Here is a 21,011-nt window from a genome sequence, read left to right as displayed (position 1 = left end):
GGTGTGAGCTGTAAAAATGTGGTACATAAAAATCCAAAATGTTCTTTCATGCACTTGCGCGCATACTACACATCTGTTTATTAATAATAATAATATTATTATTATTATTGCTCATCACATCCATTACGATACACTATGGGACGTAGTTTTTTCACATCCAAGAAATTGTTTGTTTGTTTTTGTTCTTCAAAATAATTTATGCCTAGTATTTTGTTAATAAATTGCCCTTTGGGGTGCGGAAAGGGGTGCTTCGATTTTTTATGGGGTGCTTGCGCACCCTTCCTCACCCACCTAGCGACATCCCTGAATGGAATTAGAAAAATTAAAATGACGTGATGAGGGATGAAGTTACAGGAGAATGGAGAAAGTTACACAACGCAGAGCTGCACGCATTGTATTCTTCACCTGACATAATTAGGAACATTAAATCCAGATGTTTGAGATGGGTAGGGCATGTAGCACATATGGGCGAATCCAGAAATGCATATAGAGTGTTAGTTGGGAGGCCGGAGGGAAAAAGACCTTTAGGGAGGCCGAGACGTAGATGGATAATATTAAAATGGATTTGAGGGAGGTGGGATATGATGGTAGGGACTGGATTAATCTTGCTCAGGATAGGGACCAATGGCAGGCTTATATGAGGGAGGCAATGAACCTCCGGGTTCCTTAAAAGCCAGTAAGTAAAATGACTTGATATAGCTAGAAAACAAGCATGAGATGAAAATATAATGGCAACTATTATAGACTGGTGACAGAAAGCAGTACTTTCAGCAAAAAGGAGTTTTAGTAAATTCATCCCAAAAATGGATTATAGAAAAGATAATACAAAAGCTTACAAATTTATAACAAATGTCAAGACCAACAGTTCTCCAAGTCACTTACCTATGACAAACAAACAGATCCTCAGGCAATAGTTTAAGTTTTCATAAAATATTATACAAAACTCATAGAATCCCAAAATCTCACAAAAAGTTACAAAAGGATATAAAGAAGAACATTAATAAAAGCAAAGAAAGTCAGTTCACATCAACCACAATGTAGATTTTACCAGACATGAACTTGATTTAGATATTACATCCTTGGCACTTCAAACCGAAGGAGAGTTTTGGCCTCATTCACAAGCTTCTTCCTGTACTTTCTCTTCATTCCCTCAAAGAGGACTTGATTTCTCCATCTGAGTTTGGGTCTATGTCCACTAAGGTTTCCCACCAAGCTGTTTTAATAGAGGAGTGTCTTCTCTTCTCCCCCTCAATCCCTTTCTGCTTTAATGTGGCAAGGTGGTTTGTGTGCTCCTTTTATCCTAAGAGCTATATTGGCAGTAGCGTAGCCTTGCCGGCCAGGTCGAAAGGGAGGAGCCAGACAAAAAGAAGGGGTTATGGATGGGCTGGCACTCTATCCATGTAAAAAGCTTATTGCACCCATATTGGGCAGTTCTGGGACAACAGGAGACCCATGCTCGGGGTAACAAGAGCAAAGACGGCCACTGGCTTAGCTCAGTCAGCTAAGGCACTTGCCTGCCGATCCAGAGTTGCGCTCGGGTGCGGGTTCGATTCCTGCTTGAGTTTTTTTCCGAGCTTTTCCCCAACCAATGTGAATGTCAGGTAATCTATGGCGAATCCTCGGCCTCATCGCCAAATACCATTTCGTTATCACCAATCCCATCGACGCAAAATGACCGAGTAGTTGATACAGCATCGTTAAAAAAACAAGAAGATCACAATGGTAACTAGAACCAATAGTAGGTGGAAGTGGCAACCCTCTTGCTGGGGTTAATACATCAAGGAGCTAGACCTGAAGCTCCACCAAAGGTCTACTCTGCATAGCATTGGTAGCGCTATCAGGGAAAAATTCAGTACCCAAATCCTCCAAGGAAACAGGCAGCCTGAGACAACAGGTATTGCGAATACATTAAATATAGGAACGTGTAATCTTAGAGGCCTCACTCACAAAGAAGTTGAACTATAAAAGAAAATGAAAGAAAAAGGCATGGACATATCAATAATAGTAACAGAAACCAAAAAGAATCTAAAGGGATTCTAAGAACTGGAAGAATATATACTAATATAGTGGAGTACCTCAAGACAAGCTGGAGTTGCAGTAATGCTTCATAAACGATTTAAGAAAGGAATCCACTCATACAATTGAGACCCGGAATCGAAGAGGGGCCCAACTCCATTTTATATCGAAATCGAGTTAGATATACGATTGCATTGATTTCGTTACTGGGCATCTGTATACCAAAAATAGAGGCCCAACTCCAACATTTAACCATGCTAAAGTGATGTGAAATATCTATCGGAACCAAAGAGAGACCCAACTCCAGGCACTTGGGCCTCTCTTGTACTCCATTAGGCAGTTGCGGCAGTTTGTCGCTAGATGACAGCAGGGGCGTTCTACATCAGTTTTTTGAAAATGGCTTCAGCTTCAGATAACGAATCATCTGCTGATAGCATAAGCCAAATTAGAATAAAAAAAAAAAACATGAAAATGCTTGGACTCAAAATAAAATAAAGAAATACAGAGCTGCAGGAGTGGAGTATATTAATACTAAAGGCACGCCGGTTCCAGCTCGCCTAACTGGTCAACATTGCAGAAACAAGAACAGGTCATGTTAGCATTGAAAACATATAGTGTGAAGTAACATACAGGTTTTATATTAACTATTTCAGATCTAACTTTAACTATGTCTGATGTCTGTAGTGTTTGTCATGAACATGCAGCAAAGATTTACTAGAAAAAAATAAAGCTATGAGAGATTCACTAAAAAACAACTAAAAGTACACAAAAAGAAGGGAAGTATGATTTATGATAAGTTAAAGAAATGTGAAGCAGAAGGTAGGAAAAACCCTGATACTGAAATGTTACGTTTTGATGTCATGCAAAACATTCCATACCCACATCTCCCTATTGGGCAGATGTTTTATTTGAGGCAGTTGTGGCTACAAAACTTTTCTATTTACAGTGGAAAGTTAGGTAATCAACTGTGTTTATGTGGCCTGAAACAGAGGCTAAAAGGGGGGCAAATGAGGTAGTAAGCTGCCTGAATGAATATATTAATGCAGAGGTTAAAAACTTTACACATTTAGTGATGGAGCTCCAGGACAAAATAAGAATCGTTGCATGGTTGCATTTTGTTCTACACTGATCAAAATGAATCGCTTTGAAAAGATTGCACATTACTTTCCCAGTTTCTTGCCCTGCGATAGACATTTTGGTGTGATTGAGAGGAGGAAATTCAGCATTATATGGAATGGGTAGACCTTGTTCGTAAACAGTTTGATGTTACAGTCATGTCAGGGCAAGAATTTCGGAATTATAAGAATCACTTCCTTCAGTATTTCAAAAAGACAGCAACAAAAAATGGAGAAAAATTCAAAATATCTGAGTATAAAGTTTTTACCTACAGCAAAACTCATGAGAATGAGATTGTGGTTTCATGAACAATGTCAAATATTGTGTTTGATTACTTCAGATCAATTAAGCCAAATCCTAAGCCGGATCTTCCCAATGTACCTTTGTACACAAAACCCTGTCCAGTGAAGGCCGCCAAAATTCGAGACAAACACAATCAAAAATCATCTAAAACAGGGCGTAGTCTCTACGTAAAGGCTCCGGAATCCAAGAGGGGCCCATTATTTAATCACTTTGAAAATTTATTTCTCATGCAAAATAATTAGTAGAAGCTTGTTGCCATGGTTATGAAGAGATGTAATGGAGATGTACTTACGAGAAAAAAATATAGTTACTCAGAGGCATTTTGTAGCAACAGCAAACATTTTTTCAATTTCCCAAAAGTTTGATGTAATGGACTTGGGCCCCTCTTGGATTCCGGGTCTCAATTTTATAAATGAGAGGATAATAACATTAAGGATAAAGATATATAGAGGCTATCTAACTATAGTTGCCACATGTGCACCCAAAGATGGACGAAAAATAGAAATAGATGAATTCTATAATGAATTACAATCTCTTATAGATAAAATAAATAAGAATGATTACATAATAATAGCTAGTGATCTCAAATATGAAAAATACTTAAATACAATGGAATACCCCATCATCTTATCAGAAGTATACTATGTTTATATACGAATAATAGCATAATAAAATTAAATGCAATTAGTAATGGAAAAGAAGAAATAGAGTAAGAAGGGCTGTTCTCTAGTTCCAATTTTATTCGCTTTATATATCAACGAAATTGTTAAACAATGAATGAATTACAGACGAACTTTATAATAAAAGGGTTGATTTTACTACTATACTTTTTGCAGATGACCAGATAATTATTTCCAGTTCTGAAAATGAACCACATGGGCCATATTTAAGCTCAATCAAAGAGTTAAACATTTTAATATGAAAATATCACCAGAATAAACTAAAGTAATGGCCTTTAGAAGTAAACAGACGATAAGAGTAAAAATTATAACAGAAAATAGAATTATTGAGGAAGTTAACTGCTTTAATTATTTGGGATGCCAGGTATCATATGATGAAAATAAAGACATCAATATAAAAATAAACAGATTTAGACAATTTTGTGGAACATCGAAATGAACTTTGGTTAGGAAAATAAGAAGAGAAATAATTCTAAAATTTTATATTCCACTTCTGATTTTTTTAAGGGTGGTTAAAATAATTTCAAGGTATTTAAGGATTTTTTTTCTGTAATTTTAAAGCAAGTTGCAGCCATTAAAACATATTTTATATATGTTTAAATGTTTTAAAACAAAGTTAACAAACTTATATTTTTATATTATTATGCAAAGAACAAAGTATGTAATATCACCTTCAAATTGAGACAAAGAGCAAATCTCTGTGATGATTATTAGTGGAGATAATCACGTTTAACAATAATGATGCGCAAACTATTTCAGAATCTTTGATAACACATATCTACTATAATAATCGATATAGACAACAATAATAAAACACGTATTTACTTTTTTAATCCATAGAATGTGCAAAATTTGTTTTATCTAAATCAGAGACATGAAAGTCAATTTGAGATTAAATTTGTGCGATTTGACGTGGAATGACTCATTTATCTTATCGTGTCATATATAATTTATTATTGTCAGCTGCCATACAATGTATAGATGGACACGTCAATCAAAGTCCTTGGAGTAAAAACACTGTGAAAACAAATAGTCCTTTGGTATCAATTAGACTTCTTCATATTACAAATTTGGTATCATATTAGATTTCTTCATATTACAAATTTGCAATGTCAGGTGGTAATTTATTTACAATGCAACTGACAGAAACAACAGGAGACTTTGAATAATAAGATGTCCTGTAGTCTTCAATAAATATTTCATTTCTTTTCCTTGTATAATACATATTGTGAATTTTTATTAGTACAACAATGTAATTTATTCGTCACAACAATAATTCCCTTCTACAATTCACCTTAAACGCTCTCGTCAACAATTGGATCTTCACTCAACACAGTATTTGTTATAGCACTCCACCGACGACAATGACAATTTACTTGGACTATTACGCACAACAATGAACTGTTAATCTTAACTAATATTTACAAAGCACTATTTACAAATCAGAACTACCAGTTCTCAGTTCACCGTTCTTCTATCTCAGTCACTCGAGTTCACGGTATCTCGAACCACAGACCTTCAGAGACAGTTCACTGTACTCGAACTCGGGTCCCTGCAACTGCGGTCCACTGCACTCGAACTCAGGTCCCTCCAACTGCGGTCCACTGCACTCGAACTTAGGCCTTCGGATGCTGATGCAGATGCGGACGCACACTCGAGTCGAACTCCGGTTTGCTTGACTGGCTTGCTTGCTCTGGCTTGCTCACTGACTGAATAACTGAAAAACTGCTGTCGTTCCTTCGCGACCGTAATTTATAACCACAGCGACGTAGCCTCGAAAATTCGCGAGTCTTCCACTTCGACGGATTTCTGGAATAGTCGGGAAGGTCGTTCCACATTCACTGCGTTAAGTAGCAGCTGCGCGCGCAGCCTCCCCTCGCGTGTAGGCCCCTTTCCCCGTGAAGCCCCCGCGATATGCTCTCTCGCGGGACGCTGGTCGTGAGTTCGAATCTCACGTCGCTGTCACAATATGATCATATTTATTTAATTTAAACATTTCACTATCGTTTTTGTAAAAGAGTAAAAGAGAGCCGATTTATAAATAAAGAAAGAAGTAATGGTTAAAATGTCTCTACACCAGGCCCATCCAACAGCGCAGCAGCATGCAGGCTGTGGAGAGTCCGTCGCATTTGCTCTGTGCTTGATATGTAAACTACAGAGTGACACGTGTATTGAATTGAAAGAGAGGAAAAATTTAAAAGGTACACGAAAACGCGTCCTTGCAAAAGGAGCTCAGTTCAGGGCTGAGAGAAACTGAGTACGTGAGCTCCAAGCCTGTTGGCCACTGGTCTCACTCTGGGTTACGCTGCTCCACTGAAGGAGCTCTAGAAAATTTTGAAGGGGAAAACCCGAAAATGTATATAACTTCTTAAGTACTACATACAGGGGGGGGGGGGGGAAGAGGATGTAGTAACACATGTATGCTTGTTGGGAGCATTTAAAGGTAAACTATAACTATAGCAAGTTGTGAAAAGAAACAGGGAGTCATCGATCTTCAAACAGAAGTGGGAGGTAGCCTATTTCTACATTCCACATAGTGGAAATGCAAAATGCCTTCTATGAGACCTCGTGCTTTTAAATTTAAAGAAACATTCCTTTGGCACTATAATCGAAAACACAAGCATACTTACGGCACTAGATCGTGAAATGAAGCTGAGCAAAGTTAAGCAGACATTACAGTGGACAGCACACCTAGAGGTGGTGTGTGCAATCACTCTCAGGCAGCTTGACATACTCGTAGTGCGTTTGCTTTTGCAGGAACCTGAAGTGATGAGTCCGTCTCTCCATGTGAGCTACAAAATATTCTTAAAATCGCCAAATCAGCCAAGCCATTTTCGGAGGGTGAGTTTGTGGTTGTCCCCACTACTACCCCGATGGTCGCGTGGTGGAGCCTCGGTACATTGGCGCAGCCGAGTAGAGTGCCTGGACAGGCCTGATCTATCTGGTTCAATTTTTCATGCATTTACGCATGCAATTTGGGGAGAATATTGAAAGAATCAAGTTGAAAACGAACATTCAATTAAGATGCATACAGATTTTGTGTCTACATGGTGTGCCGTGTTGAATGTCAACTTCACCAAATATTAAATATCAATCCAATATTAGGCCTACTTGAACACTGTGTAGGCACTCGTATTTGCGACAAAGCTAATCGTACTTGCCACAATTTTCAGTTTGAAAGGTCCACCATCACCAAACAAAACAATTTTTAGTTTATTCAAGGCCACCTAAACCAATCAGCTGCTCACTACATGCTACTGTTGAATGAAGATACTCACCGGCAATGAATAGTTTTCAATTGCTGCATGCACTCTCATTTTTTCAGTGGAAAAAGGCATGTACAACTCAATGCATTTCGTTCACTCTTGCATGCATTGCTTGAATGCGTAAGAGTTAAAGAAAAGTTGAACTGTGTGGATGCACCTTAAGAGATTCTCTTGGTTTTAAATTAAAAATAATTCGTAAAATTCGTTTCTGAATGATAAAAACCCTCTGAATACTGCATTATCATTTAAAGAACATATTAACACTGTAATTAAAAACCGCAAAAGTCGAAGGAATAGAATAAACTCAACTTACAGCTTGTACATCAAACTGTCCTCAAGCACTGCAGTGAAATCCTCATTACAGCTGCTCCAAACCAGTTGAACAAAACTGAAAAACTACAAAATCAAGCTCTAAGACTAATTTACAGGTGCAGTTAAAACTACATCTATTGATTCCTCACTCATTAGAGACCTCTGGTACAAGATTCTGAAGAACAAGCAGTAATCCAATATGAAAAAGTAATCATATTATCAAACACAAACTACCGGAGGAAACACAATGCTGCACTCAGGCTTGGGTTGGATCCTCTGTTTGGTCTGATTGGTTGGTTTCTTCCGAGGTTTTCGCCAGTCATGGGGTGGATGTTGAGTGGTCTATGGCGAGTCCTTGGCCTCACCTCACTTCATCCTCATTTGGTCTGATTACCTGGTTGGGTTTTCCCCAACCATAAGGCAAATGCCAGGTAATCTGTTGGCAAATTCTCGGCCTCATCTCACTACATCTCGCCAAAAAATTGTAATCTTGTAAAATTTTGATTTGTTCCACATCTTAAAGCTTCATTGCTAATATTAGATCTATGGAATAAATGAAATGAAATAACACAGGAAGGGTTCATTCAAAAAGTACAAAAACTTAAGAGCCACGTTAACTTTCTCAATCATATTGAAAAGCTTCAAAGCTTTAGAATTTGTTAATATCAAACTCTGAAATCAGCCTTGTGGAAGAATTTAAAAAAGGAGACACTAATTCAGTTGAAGCGAAACAATTGATAGTAAATATCCTTCTGAAACCTGCTGGACGGTCATGATGGTGTGGGAGTAGGAGGCGTGCGTAACAAAGCAGTTGGGAAGCTTTGATGGAGACATGGAAGCCATGTACATTGTTCTTAACAACCTAGTTCAAGGAATCAAAGCATTCTTCACAGCTGTTATGTTTACTGATTCCAAAGATGTAAACTGAAGATGTTGTCAAGCTTGTTAAAAGTTATTGCTATGAGGCTGAAGATGCTGTTCTAAAGTGGACAAGAATGAGTAATATTTCTGAAATCATTGCACGAAATTGCCTACAAACTGTGCTCAAGTGAGTTCTTGCTTTCATGAATATATTTTTAAACAAATTTCTGTATTTTTATTTTATTAGTTTATTAGTATTTCTTCCTATCATCATCATCGTCATCAGCTCTCTTTATGAAGGTTCTAATTTCACTCTTAAAACTGACATTCTTTTATTTTCTGCAATTATTCTTTAATGCAAACAAGAAGTAGCAACTTGGCCGGAAACACAAAAGAAGTAATTATTACTTCTTTTTCTAAAGCCTTAAAAAATTTATTACACTTTCATCACCTTATGTAATATGGTAGGACAATAATAATATTAATAATAAAAAAACACTGTTTGTACTTGTTCAGATTCTGAAATCACAAACGTTGTCTATGAAATTTCACACCAAATGTCAGACTGAACATTCTTCAATCATCCTCACAACCAGTTACAAATATTATACAAGAGTATACTTGCTCTTCCACACACATAATTTAACAATCACATTATATCATTCACGACCCTTACATTTTGGCAGTTATAAAATATGTTAAGTACTGTACAAACATTTGAGCAGGACACAAGTCGTCAGTATATCCTTCGACTCCTGACAGTTTGTGGCTCCGAGGGTTGATAGTACAGCTGAGGGTCACCATACACAGGATCCAGGACAGGAGTCATACTTGATGGATGTGAACCGATACGGTACAGCGATGGTGACATACGCGTCGTATCCATAAGAGAAGCTGCAAAAAAATGAAATTGTATTTAGTTTTGAACCAGGTAGTGACCAGTAAGTGTAATTATTTATTCAATGAATACAACAACTTAGTATACTCATACAAAACTAGTAGTTTTCTTGATAATCATTTCATATTCAACTCCAGTTGTGAACGAAATTCCTCCATGGAAATGGGTGATTCCAGAAAATCATTCCAAAAATGATCCTCCATACATTAAGTTAGATGCCATGGAACTACTCTGCAGCACATATAAGGATCACCTTCAAATTTATACAGATGGATCTCTAAATCCTAATGATGGGACATCAGGAGCAGGGTATTATATTCCAAAACATCAAGAAAGTTACTTCGTACCATGTTCATCCTCCTCCAGTCTTGACACTGAATTGCTAGCTATTGATGCTGCTCTTCAGTGTGTAACTCAAATTTCTGAAAATCTATTTGCATACTTACCGACTCCAAGGGGGCTATATTTAATATAATCAACAAATATGTATCAAATCTATATGCACATAGAATTATTCCAATTCAGAAACAACTACGTAAACTAAAAGAACTCCAAAAGGAAATAACATTTCAATGGACACCTAGTCAATGTGGTATACCTGGAAACGAGAAAGTCGATAATATTGCAAAACAGGCAACATATTTGCAACCAAGACCTCTTCAAGTGATATCTCTATCCAGTGCTTTTGCTTCAGTAAAGTCTCATTTTACAAACCTATGGATCAACAATTGGCTCTCTTCTGACAAAGGAAAAATTTTACAGTCTGTCTTCTTGGCCATACACCCCACCCCTTGAAATATATTTACTCTCCTCTCTAGCTCTCCAACTTCATTTACTGATTTTTTTAATATTAAAGAAGAAGTAAAGAAATTGTTTTACCGCACTTTACATTTTAATTGTACAACAAGTTTGATTTAAAGAATACACCATGTAGCACCACCGTAGATGCACACTTGTCTCGAATCTTGGAGTGTGTATTTGCAGCACTTCTTGTTTTTCAACCATTATTTTATATAATTCTGGATTCCAGTGCTGCAGAGGTAGACAATTTTTGTTTATGAACATCAAACAAAATACATTAGGAACAGCAAGAGATGATCTAAGATCTGTACAGATCTCCACGTACAAAACTTAGGCACCCATATGCCGTATGGCTCCATACAGCCTAATTTTCTTTTCCCCATATGATTAATTAAAAAAAAGAGTAGGTTCCCATACGATGTATGGCCTCCATGACAGCACTGATTATACCTATTCTTAAGCATGTATCAAATCATATCATCCCAGAAGAAAAGAGTAAAAGATGAGCTCTGAAATGCAGTTACCAGCAGCCACCGAAGTATCACCATTCACTCTAGACCAGAATTATAAACTGACAGGACCTCTCACAGCAAGGAGCCATGAATGCTCTGTATAGTCTTTTCTTCTTCATCTAATAACTTTCCTGTTGAAAACATCTAGTTCATTTAGCATCTACCATCCCAATACAATTTACTGTAGTATTCAGTTACAATTGACGTAATGTCAATGAATTAGATTCAATTTCTGCTACCAAGTAAGTCATTTTGAAATTTCTCATGGTAGATTTTTATATTTCTCACTGAAGAATGTTATGGCACAATGAAAATGTACTCTTTATACTGCAAGATGTTACATTACAGTAATGGGAAATTTATGCAAGTAATAGTAACTAAAATAATTGGGATTTCCCTTCTAGTAACCACTATTGTAAAATAAAATGACACTTTCTTAATAAATCTTCATTTCCTTGTAGGAAGTAAAATTCTGTTGTACTGAAATATGCTTTTAGATGCACAATTAAATGCAAAGTTGATCATTTATATGCTGCAGAATGTTGCGTAACACATTCTGCATATAAATCCAGATTCTACTTGTTGAAATTTCTTTATAACTTCATGAAGAATAATGTAATAATGTGAAACTTCTTACTTGATGTCATTGGTCCAGCGTCATTGGCACGATATGGCTGGAGAGGAAATACAGGCTGCAACATAGGATGAATGTAGTGGAAGTAAGCTGAAAAATAAAAATATACGTATGTGTAAATAATACATATTAATGCTATAAGAAAAGTCTAGTTGTTAGAAATAAACTGAGAGAATTAAATTGGTAGTGCGATATTTCTGGGTTTCTGCATTGTGCCACAGATGAAGAAATCACCAATGCATCAGCTCTATCATTGGAGAAAGCAAAGAAAATGGAACCTATCTGTGTGACATCTGTTATAGTAGCAACCTAATGCCCAAGTGCTTAGATATTTTGCATTTGTTTTCTTTCTTTTCAGTAGAGGCTGCACAACGTTGCATCTTATCCATTGTGAAGTTCTGAGAGGTTTTGTGCTGAATACAGCCACGACCTCATGTCTGGGTGTCTGATACAAATGTTTATTTTGTAGTGGCACCAATCATGACCTGTTACCACCTTTTATTTTGCAGTGCAGTGCACATCTTGGTTAGGTTTCTGTAATAGTTGGTACCCCTTTTAGCCAGAAGACCTCCAGTTCCATTTCCGTGTACTCCACAATGAGAAGGTATTTGCTGGAAGTGAATAACTTTATTTTGATTGATAAGTAATTTGATGATTTTTATTTCTACTATTTTGGTGAAGACTGGTAATTTACGTGATGCTAGTGCTTATATGGCAACTGGCGAAATGCTTGAAATAACCTCATGATGAAACATATTAATTCTATAGGAAAGCTGCTCTATTGCCTGAATTCCTCCATCAAAGCAGATGTGTCACACACAGAAACTTCCTGCTTCAGCAATATCAGTCCATTTTTCTTCAGAATATAAACTGTGACTTGTTTCATTCAGATATTACACCCAATTTCTATATCATCCAGAGGTGAAGTCGGTAAAAGTAGTTCTCTTTTTGATTTGGGTTAAACTTTTCTCGCAATTCAAGTGCATTCTGTATGAACCCATGTTGAGTTTTTAGTTTTCTGCGTTATCTCTGGTTTTTGAAAGTATTCATTCCTGAGGAGTCCTCAATAATTCTCTTTGCTCTAATAAAGCAAATCTATTAATTTTTGTTCGATTATTTAGGATAGTAACCTGCATTGCTGTTTCAGTACCTGTTATCATCAGTCACAAAGAATTATACTGTGTTATTTCTAATTTCTTCAGAATTCTCTTATTTTTTATGATTAGATTTTCACTTTTAGGTATATAGCAATACTACTTTAAATGTATGTTTTGTATGTGTTATTTAGGACAGTTCTTGATTAACCCCATTTTATTCTAGCCAGCTTCTTCAGAATACATCTTCTATTCAGATTTTCTTGTGTTCTTCACACATTAGTAAAACTGTTTGCATAATCCACACATGCCTGCTGCTTGGTACTAAGTGAACAACATAGTAGGCCAATTATAACAACGCCTCTTCTTTGGGTCTACAGCTGGGTTCCAGCCTTCACCACCCCAACAATATTTCTCCATGTCCTTCGATCTAACACCTTTGTTTTCCATCCTCTAACACCTGCTGCTATTACATCCTTCTCCACTTCATCCAGCCATCTTAGCTGTGGTCTCCCTACTTTTCTGGTGCCAAAAGGTATAGTGAGAGTCAATTTCTTGCAAGGATTATTTTCATCCTTTCTACAGATATGGCCCAGCCACCTGACTCTCCTAGCTTTAATTTCTCTGCAAACATCTGGTTCTTTAAAAAGTGGTATAATTCATAGTTATACCTTTTCCTCCAACTGCTCTCTCATTTACTGGTCTGTATATCGTCCTCAGAACCTTTCTCTCAAATATACTCAGCCTACAAATTGTCGGCACTGCCAGCTGCCCAGGTTTCAGATCCATAAAGCAAGACTGGTCTTATTAATAGCACTGCCAGCTGCCCAGGTTTCAGATCCATAAAGCAAGACTGGTCTTATTAATAGCACTGCCAGCTGCCCAGGTTTCAGATCCATAAAGCAGGACTGGTCTTATTAATAGCACTGCCAGCTGCCCAGGTTTCAGATCCATAAAGCAAGACTGGTCTTATTAATAGCACTGCCAGCTGCCCAGGTTTCAGATCCATAAAGCAAGACTGGTCTTATTAATAGCACTGCCAGCTGCCCAGGTTTCAGATCCATAAAGCAAGACTGGTCTTATTAATAGCACTGCCAGCTGCCCAGGTTTCAGATCCATAAAGCAGGACTGGTCTTATTAATAGCACTGCCAGCTGCCCAGGTTTCAGATCCATAAAGCAGGACTGGTCTTATTAATAGCACTGCCAGCTGCCCAGGTTTCAGATCCATAAAGCAAGACTGGTCTTATTAATAGCACTGCCAGCTGCCCAGGTTTCAGATCCATAAAGCAAGACTGGTCTTATTAATGTTTTATATAATCTGCTCTTAGTGCTGACGCTGATATCATGTGATCTTAACTGTTTTTGGAGTCCATAATAGCATCTGTTTGCTGTGAGGAGTCTATGTTGGATTTCTGCACTCACATTATTATCTGAGGTGACTAGTGAACCTAGGTACTTAAATTCGGTGATTTTTTCAAACTTGTATCCTCCTACTTCAAGATACTCCATTTCTGAGGGATTTATTGATACCTCCATATACTTGGTTTTACTTTGAGGCCCATTTTCTGTGCTGCAGCATCTAAGTTGATGAATACATCTTTGATGGCTCTTTCTGATCTCCCAACAATGTCAATATCATCAGCTAAGCCAATATTGGAACCAATTTGTGGAATATTGTACCCTTCCTTTCAATTCCTGAGCTTTGGATGACCTTTTCCAAAGCGATATTGAACAACAAACATGCAAGTGTGTCACCTTGTCTAAAGCCCTTCTGTATATAGAAAGGTTCTGAAAGTCCTCCCTATAGTTTAATTCTACGTTTAACCCTAGTTAGGGCAACAAGCTTCGTAGGAATTCCAAGCTCCTCCATGGCATCAAACAACTTCTCCCTGTTAATACTATCGTATGCTGCCTTATAATCTATGAACAGGTGGTACGTGTTAATCTCATACTCTCGAGTCTTTTTAAGTATTTGTCGTACTGCTGTATCTGATCAGAGGCTGATTTCCCCTCTCGAAAGGCACACCGACAGCTTCCTATGATTCTTGCTGCATGTGGTAATATCCTCCTGTATAGGAATCCTATATTTTACAGCGTGATCCCTCTATAATTTGAACATTCTAGGCCTCTAGGGAATCTCCCTTCTTATATACTGAGCAGATCAGACCCTCTTCCCATTCTTTCAGCATGCATTCTGTTTCCCAAATTGTATCTTCTTACTGAAACTAATTCCACAAATAAAACTGTCCCCTCTTCGATCTCTGGTTGAGGACCAGAAGAAGCACTAGTACTCTGTATTTCTCTAACAGACAAGTTCCCCTTTCCCTAATCATAAAGTCAAAATGTTAAATATTCTGCACCTACAAAATGACGGAAATCTCGTACCATATTTCACAACAGTGAGAGTCTCAAGTCATACCAAACTATACAGTGATTGACAATGACTGGGCAAGACCACAACATCAGTGATCAGTTTACAAGTGGTGAAGGTGTTTCTCTGCAGTATTATTTACTTTAAGAACACTGTTTCACAAAAAATTGTTATTTTTAGAGAATTATTAGTGTTAGTGATACTCGAAATGTAACATGATATATACCGGTACCATAGTTTGTAATTCAATGCCGTGTGATTTTACTACATTTTAAAAATGTCAACTGGACAAAATAAAGAAAGAAAACGTTAATAGAATTGTTCTTTGAAATCAAGCTCATGAACTGGTTTGTCCTTTACAGGTCTGTTATTCCTTGACCACTGATTCTCTGCAAAAGTACACAGAATGACTTTGCATTTCATTTTGAGAAAGACTCCTGTTTTTATATTTTACAGTGAATAGGAAAATTGGGGCAGAAGAAGGTCTCATATGATAGAAAATATTAAGTTAAATTAATTGTATGCAGAGATAAAAAGAAAGGCAGAAATGAGGGAGGATTGGAGAATGCTGGGTTTACAGTGAAGAACCTGGCCTTGGGCAGAAAACTATGAAATACATTTCATGATGTAAAAGTATAAGTTATGCAGTGTAACTCCTATTTAATGAATCACTGGGAACTGAAGTTTTCGAGGGTTTTCAATAAATAATAAATTCTCTTAAAATTAGGTTTGTGGCACGTGTAACTGACTTGTATCCATCCCTAGTATTATTCATTCTTCACAAGTCACAGCACTGGCAATGTGCACAGCTTGCAGAGTAGAGGAATGACACAACTTTGCAGAAAGCACGTTGTCGAGATCCATGGGTTCAAGGCAGGGTAAAACATGGTGCCGACCACACCATCTGGCTTGGGCTCAAATGTTACTACCAGGTGCATTTCAGTTGTACATTCGAAAGTCCTCCAAAAGATTTTTTCGTTATATCTGATATTTATTATCAATCAAACACACAACTATGTTAAGTTGGACCATCATATTTCTATATTCTGGTCACACCACAACTCCATTTTAATTTATACTTTAGTCATAACTGAGAAATTGTAATATTACTATCTATCTTATCTTTGCAATCAGTACATATTTCTTTCTATCCTTGTTTACTTCCTGCAAGAGTTCAACTTCAATAGAATCCCTACAATTTCATTTTTTTTATTCTTCTATCTCATCTTTTCGTTCATCACAGTTCACCATAGCTGCACTTCAAACTCACCATCCCATCTATTTTCATATTCACTCTATTCCCGTAGGTTTCTGTTTTTTCCCACCTATTATCACTCATCTTTTCTTATTTCATTCTTTTCCTCTATTACTATAACATCACTTTATAGTGATTTGATATCTTTTCCCTTATATGGCCACACTGCCCTAGCCTACAACACATTTCTTTAACTTTATAAGCTTTTCCCTATCTCCGTAAATGTCTTCTCAACATTATAGCTGGATCCACTTTGGAGGTTTACTTCATCTAGCTGCAATTTCTTCCTACTTCTGTGTAATCTCACCTCCCTCTCATCTTGTTTCTCAAGTCTTCCACATGCTTTGTTTTGTTCACTTAATATCCTCTTTCGCTTATTTTGTTCGTCACATCACTTATGCCTTTCATCTTCTGTTTGCTGAGCCTAGCACATTCCTTTTGTTATTTCCTTATCTATTCGTTGAGTTCGCTGTCCACAATCAACACTAACTTTATTTCTCTTTGGTTGTTGATTTGATTTAGTACGCTACTGACTTCGGTCACCACCTGCTGATTCTTGCCTTCCGTCTTGTCGTGTTTCCACTAATCTTTTTCCATCCAGTTTTACTCTTTTATCGGACACATTAGTCTTCCTACTCATTGAAAATTCTTTAATTCAGGATTCATATGATGTGAAGTTCTTTTGGCAATAATATAAATCACACAATTTTCCTTCCACTCTTGCCTCTCTTAGAATGGTTCAGCATTTTCCTCTTGTTTCCCTTTTCCCAGTTGCAGTCCAGATCGACTTTTATTCTCTTTCCTCTGAGACATTTCAGATTATTCAGTACAAATTATTTTGAGCTCCCATTCCTAAATTTGACTGACCCTTTCCCTTCCTAAGTATATAAAAGTAAATTTAAATTTTCGATCAAATGACTTATCCCCTTCCTAGTCTGACGGCTTCTTCCATCTGGTTCTCATTCAGATACAGCCCAAAACTCTCACTGCATTATATGGTCCCACTTAATTTTCACTCTGTTCTTCCTTCATGCCGAAAATAATTACATTTTTCTTTCTTTGATAGCACTCAAGATTTTTAACCTTCTTTTGCAATTTATTGTTGTCTTGTTGCAGTTGTATAATGCTCTTAATCTTTACTTCTATTTCTTACTTCAAGCAGATTATTGTATGTTTCAGTTCATTTAAATTTTGTTTGAATTCATCTACGTTGTTTTAAATCTTTTCTTCATTTCTTCTTGTATCGATTTTATAAGGATATAGTGCCACTATTACTCCTACCATCCATTTTATTAAGTCATCACTGAAAGGGCACTGGATCTCAAGCACTTCACAAATGTTTACATTGAATCTTCCTATACTTGCTCCGTGAACACATTCTGCTCGTTTCCTCCACTTTCAAATTACTTCCTTCTTAATATAAGTATTAAAACACCGTCTTCCATTATAGGTTCCATTTATGGGGAATGAACCTCCATTTGTGTCAGCATCTGCACTGCTGAACATGGCTGTTTCCTTCTGTTGTTGACTGAAGACTGATGTTTTTTTATTATATGTGAGTAAGTTATTCAATCAAGTTAATTTAAATGCGGATTTTTAAGCATTATGCATTTGATATATCTGCCGGGCCCATACAATATTGTCATTAAACATGGTCAAGTTTAAATTGGGATTATACTGTGGTAGTCATCCTATTTGTTATCACCAGATGTTTTAAATAACAACAGAATTGAAGAAGTTACGACAACTTTTGAACAACAGTGTACAGAGATTAACAATCAGGTGTTGTACTGCATGCATCATATGGATAAAAACTAGAAGTGTGATATAACAAACTTTACATAATGAAGGTTACAAGGGACAAAAACGATGAATGTCACATTTCTGTTAAGGTGAGATAATGATCTAATTCAGTATATTACTGCAAAATTTATTGCTGTTCTTATTGAAACTAAAGGAAAGGATAACTGGTATCTGTGATGATAATTATCCTTTTTAATAATTTTGTTAAGAGCAACACTCAAGTTTGAATGAAATAATGGCATCACCATTAACAGAATTGTGACATTCATCATTTTCCTGTGTACCTTTTATTTATTATTAACTACTTTACATTATTTCCTTTATTCTATTTACAATTTTGCAGATTTTGCAATGGAGAGAAATTGTGTTTATTTCAAAGAATGCGTTCATATGGAGGAAGAGAGTAACTGTACAAATGCTGTAATGTCAAGTAAATAATAAATGGTAATGTATGGACTGCTGACTTCATGCAGTCACAGTTTATAGTATAAATTCGTAACAGAAGTGGGAAGAACTGATTGAAAGATTAAAACAAAAGCAGAAATGCGTGTAAATCGAATAAAGACAATGCAAGCAACAGCAGTCGCAAGGAATACTCGAACGCGATTTTCGGAAGTTACCTGTTGTACCTTGCAGTTCATTTTGGCAGCTATTTTTTGTATTTTACACGGACTACTCACGTACAAAATTTTAAGGGAAGTTTCGACATGATGATTTTGTAACATTCCCTTGGTAGCAGATTCTCCTCTCTTGCAATTCAGAGAATTATCATGCAGAACAAACACATTATTCATAGCTGTAGTAGAGGTAACTTTAATGCCATACGTTACGATCTTAAACAATGAATAAATATTTAATGTTGTATTCCTTTAGTCTATAAACTTATCTTTAAACACTGAAGATATCCAACATTAAATAATTATTCACTGTTATAGTAGAGCTACGAGGGCTTTTCAAAACGTTTCTGCACTTGTGCCATATTATTTTATTTCCACATAATCACCCAGCTTTTCAATACATTTCTCCCAGTGTCCTACCAACTTTCAGAATAAAAAGTCTTTGGTTGCACACACAGCCACTGCTGCACCGCTGACTTTATATCTTCGTCACTTGCAAATCTCCTCCTCCCTAGAGCCTCCTTAAGTGCACAAAAAGACGAAAATTAGACGGCGCCAAATCTGGACTACAGACTGGATGTTCCATGATTTTCCACTTCAGTTTTCTTATGGTTTGTAACATGTGGGGCGCAGAATGCAACAACAGGACGCCATCTGACAGTCTCCCTCTTCTTTAGAGTGGACTGCAGGTTTCAGTTCCATCCAAAGCATGTCAGAATAGGATGCACTTGTGATCGTTGCTCCCCGTTCAAGAACAGCCCTAGAGCGTACCCGAAGACAGTCAGCCTGCCAATGATTGTGCCTTGAATTTTGTTGAGAGAGGAGATGTCAGATGCTTCCACTGCATGCTTTCCCCTTGCTTTCGGGTTCATAATGATGAACCCACGTTTCATCACCTGTCATAATCCTCTGCAGAAAGTTGTCACCTTCTTCACGACACGTGTCAAATGGCAGGAATACATGTCTACACGGTTGCGCTTATGCTCATTTGTCAGTTGCTTTGCAACCCACCTGACAGAACCAAGATTATTGTGGACCAGAGAATGCGCAGATGCAATGCTGATATCCAGTTTTTGTGCAACTTCCTATATCGTCACCCTTTAGTCTTCCAGAATCATATCCTTAGTTTGTTCCTCATTTTCAAACTTTTTTATCCACTTGTATATAACTCTACACAAGAGAGCAATGTCACCATACTGAGCACACATTCTTTGATGGATCTGTGAACCTGATACACTTCCTGCCCACAAAAAACGTGTCACTAAACGTTGTTCGACTTTGCTGCAATTTCCAAATTTCGCTGCCAAGTTCAACCTCGCGTAGCAACTGTCAGACTAACTGCTAAAGCAACAGATTTGCTATGATAACTCATCATACCTGCCCCCACCCTTCTCCGTCCTTTCGTCTCCACTACAGGATTCACAGTGCGGAAATGTTTTGAAAAGCCCTCATAATTAGTGTTGGAGAACAGCCCTTCTTCTAAGCTTCTCCTATAACCACTTACCATGCTTCAGTGCCCACTAATGTCCTCTACATGAAACTTCCATGTAAAAATTTGGTGAGGAAGTACATATAGTCCAGGCAACATCTAAACAATATAGGGGAAGATGGGAAAGAAAGTAATGTGATGATATAAGATAGTGGGCAGATGGAACTTTACCAAAAAGTGTGACGAGGAAGATGACTATGAGAGATCCAATAACAGAAAATGTGTGCCGGTAGTAGTAAACTGTATCGCTGACAGGCAAGCCATATCTTGATATGACGCACGGGCCTTGGGACCAGCCAGATCCACCAACCAAGCGCACTACGACTGGTACCTGCAAACAAAATATAATCCACATCATCATCTCCTTCTTCTTCTTCCTGGCTCGTTGCCTCGTTATGGTCTCAATGTAGTTTCATTCCATCCCTTATGTAACCTTCTCTTGGTCGATTCATTTTATGTGGTACGTCCATATGTATGTAACAGATTCAACAGGAAGTGATGACATCCTGTTCTTTTGCGAAATTTTTCTATTTTTATCCCCTAATGTGCAAGAAATGGTTCTCTTTATAAAGAAATCTGTAGTACTGCCGTCATGGTAAAAGATCATTGGGGCATCCTATGAAAAGATGGTATGAAAGTTCAGATCTCTTGTTTAGACCATAACAGTTCTCATAAGGACTAATATTTGCCGGGAAGAAGAAAAAGATGTTACTACAATTAACAAAATGTCGTGCATTGCTAGCACATCAGACTTGGATTAGCATTGCTCAATGGATAATTTGGATATCTTATGTTTTATAATTAGAAAATATTTTCTTTTTCTATTTACCATAAAGATATGTTTTAATGACTAAGAAGGAACACAACATGACAAAACTGACGTCATCACCACTTGCTGTTGTCAACTTCTTGTTTTACACAGAGATTACAGTCCATGCATCCTGCCTGGTACCACAGCTCAGTGCTCAGAACTAAACTGATT

The 21,011-nt window shown here is 37.2% G+C and overlaps 1 protein-coding gene across 4 annotated transcripts in view; it reads right to left on the bottom strand.

Moving 5' to 3' along the window:
- Nucleotides 1-8,930: 8,930 nt before the first annotated feature.
- Nucleotides 8,931-21,011, bottom strand: part of Gp210 (nucleoporin 210) — a 76,788-nt gene continuing 64,707 nt past the window's right edge. For all 4 annotated transcript variants that reach the window (XM_069825237.1, XM_069825235.1, XM_069825240.1 and 1 more), the window contains 3 exons: nt 20,201-20,360; nt 11,403-11,489; nt 8,931-9,448 (listed from right to left, as the gene is read on the bottom strand). In XM_069825237.1, coding sequence (XP_069681338.1) covers nt 9,291-9,448; nt 11,403-11,489; nt 20,201-20,360 — 405 coding nt within the window. In that variant the 3' untranslated portion in view covers nt 8,931-9,290. The remainder of the gene's footprint in view (nt 9,449-11,402; nt 11,490-20,200; nt 20,361-21,011) is intronic.

Source organism: Periplaneta americana, chromosome 5, assembly GCF_040183065.1.
Source record: "Periplaneta americana isolate PAMFEO1 chromosome 5, P.americana_PAMFEO1_priV1, whole genome shotgun sequence".
Lineage (NCBI taxonomy): Eukaryota > Metazoa > Arthropoda > Insecta > Blattodea > Blattidae > Periplaneta > Periplaneta americana.
This window is presented reverse-complemented; position numbering and strand designations above follow the sequence as displayed.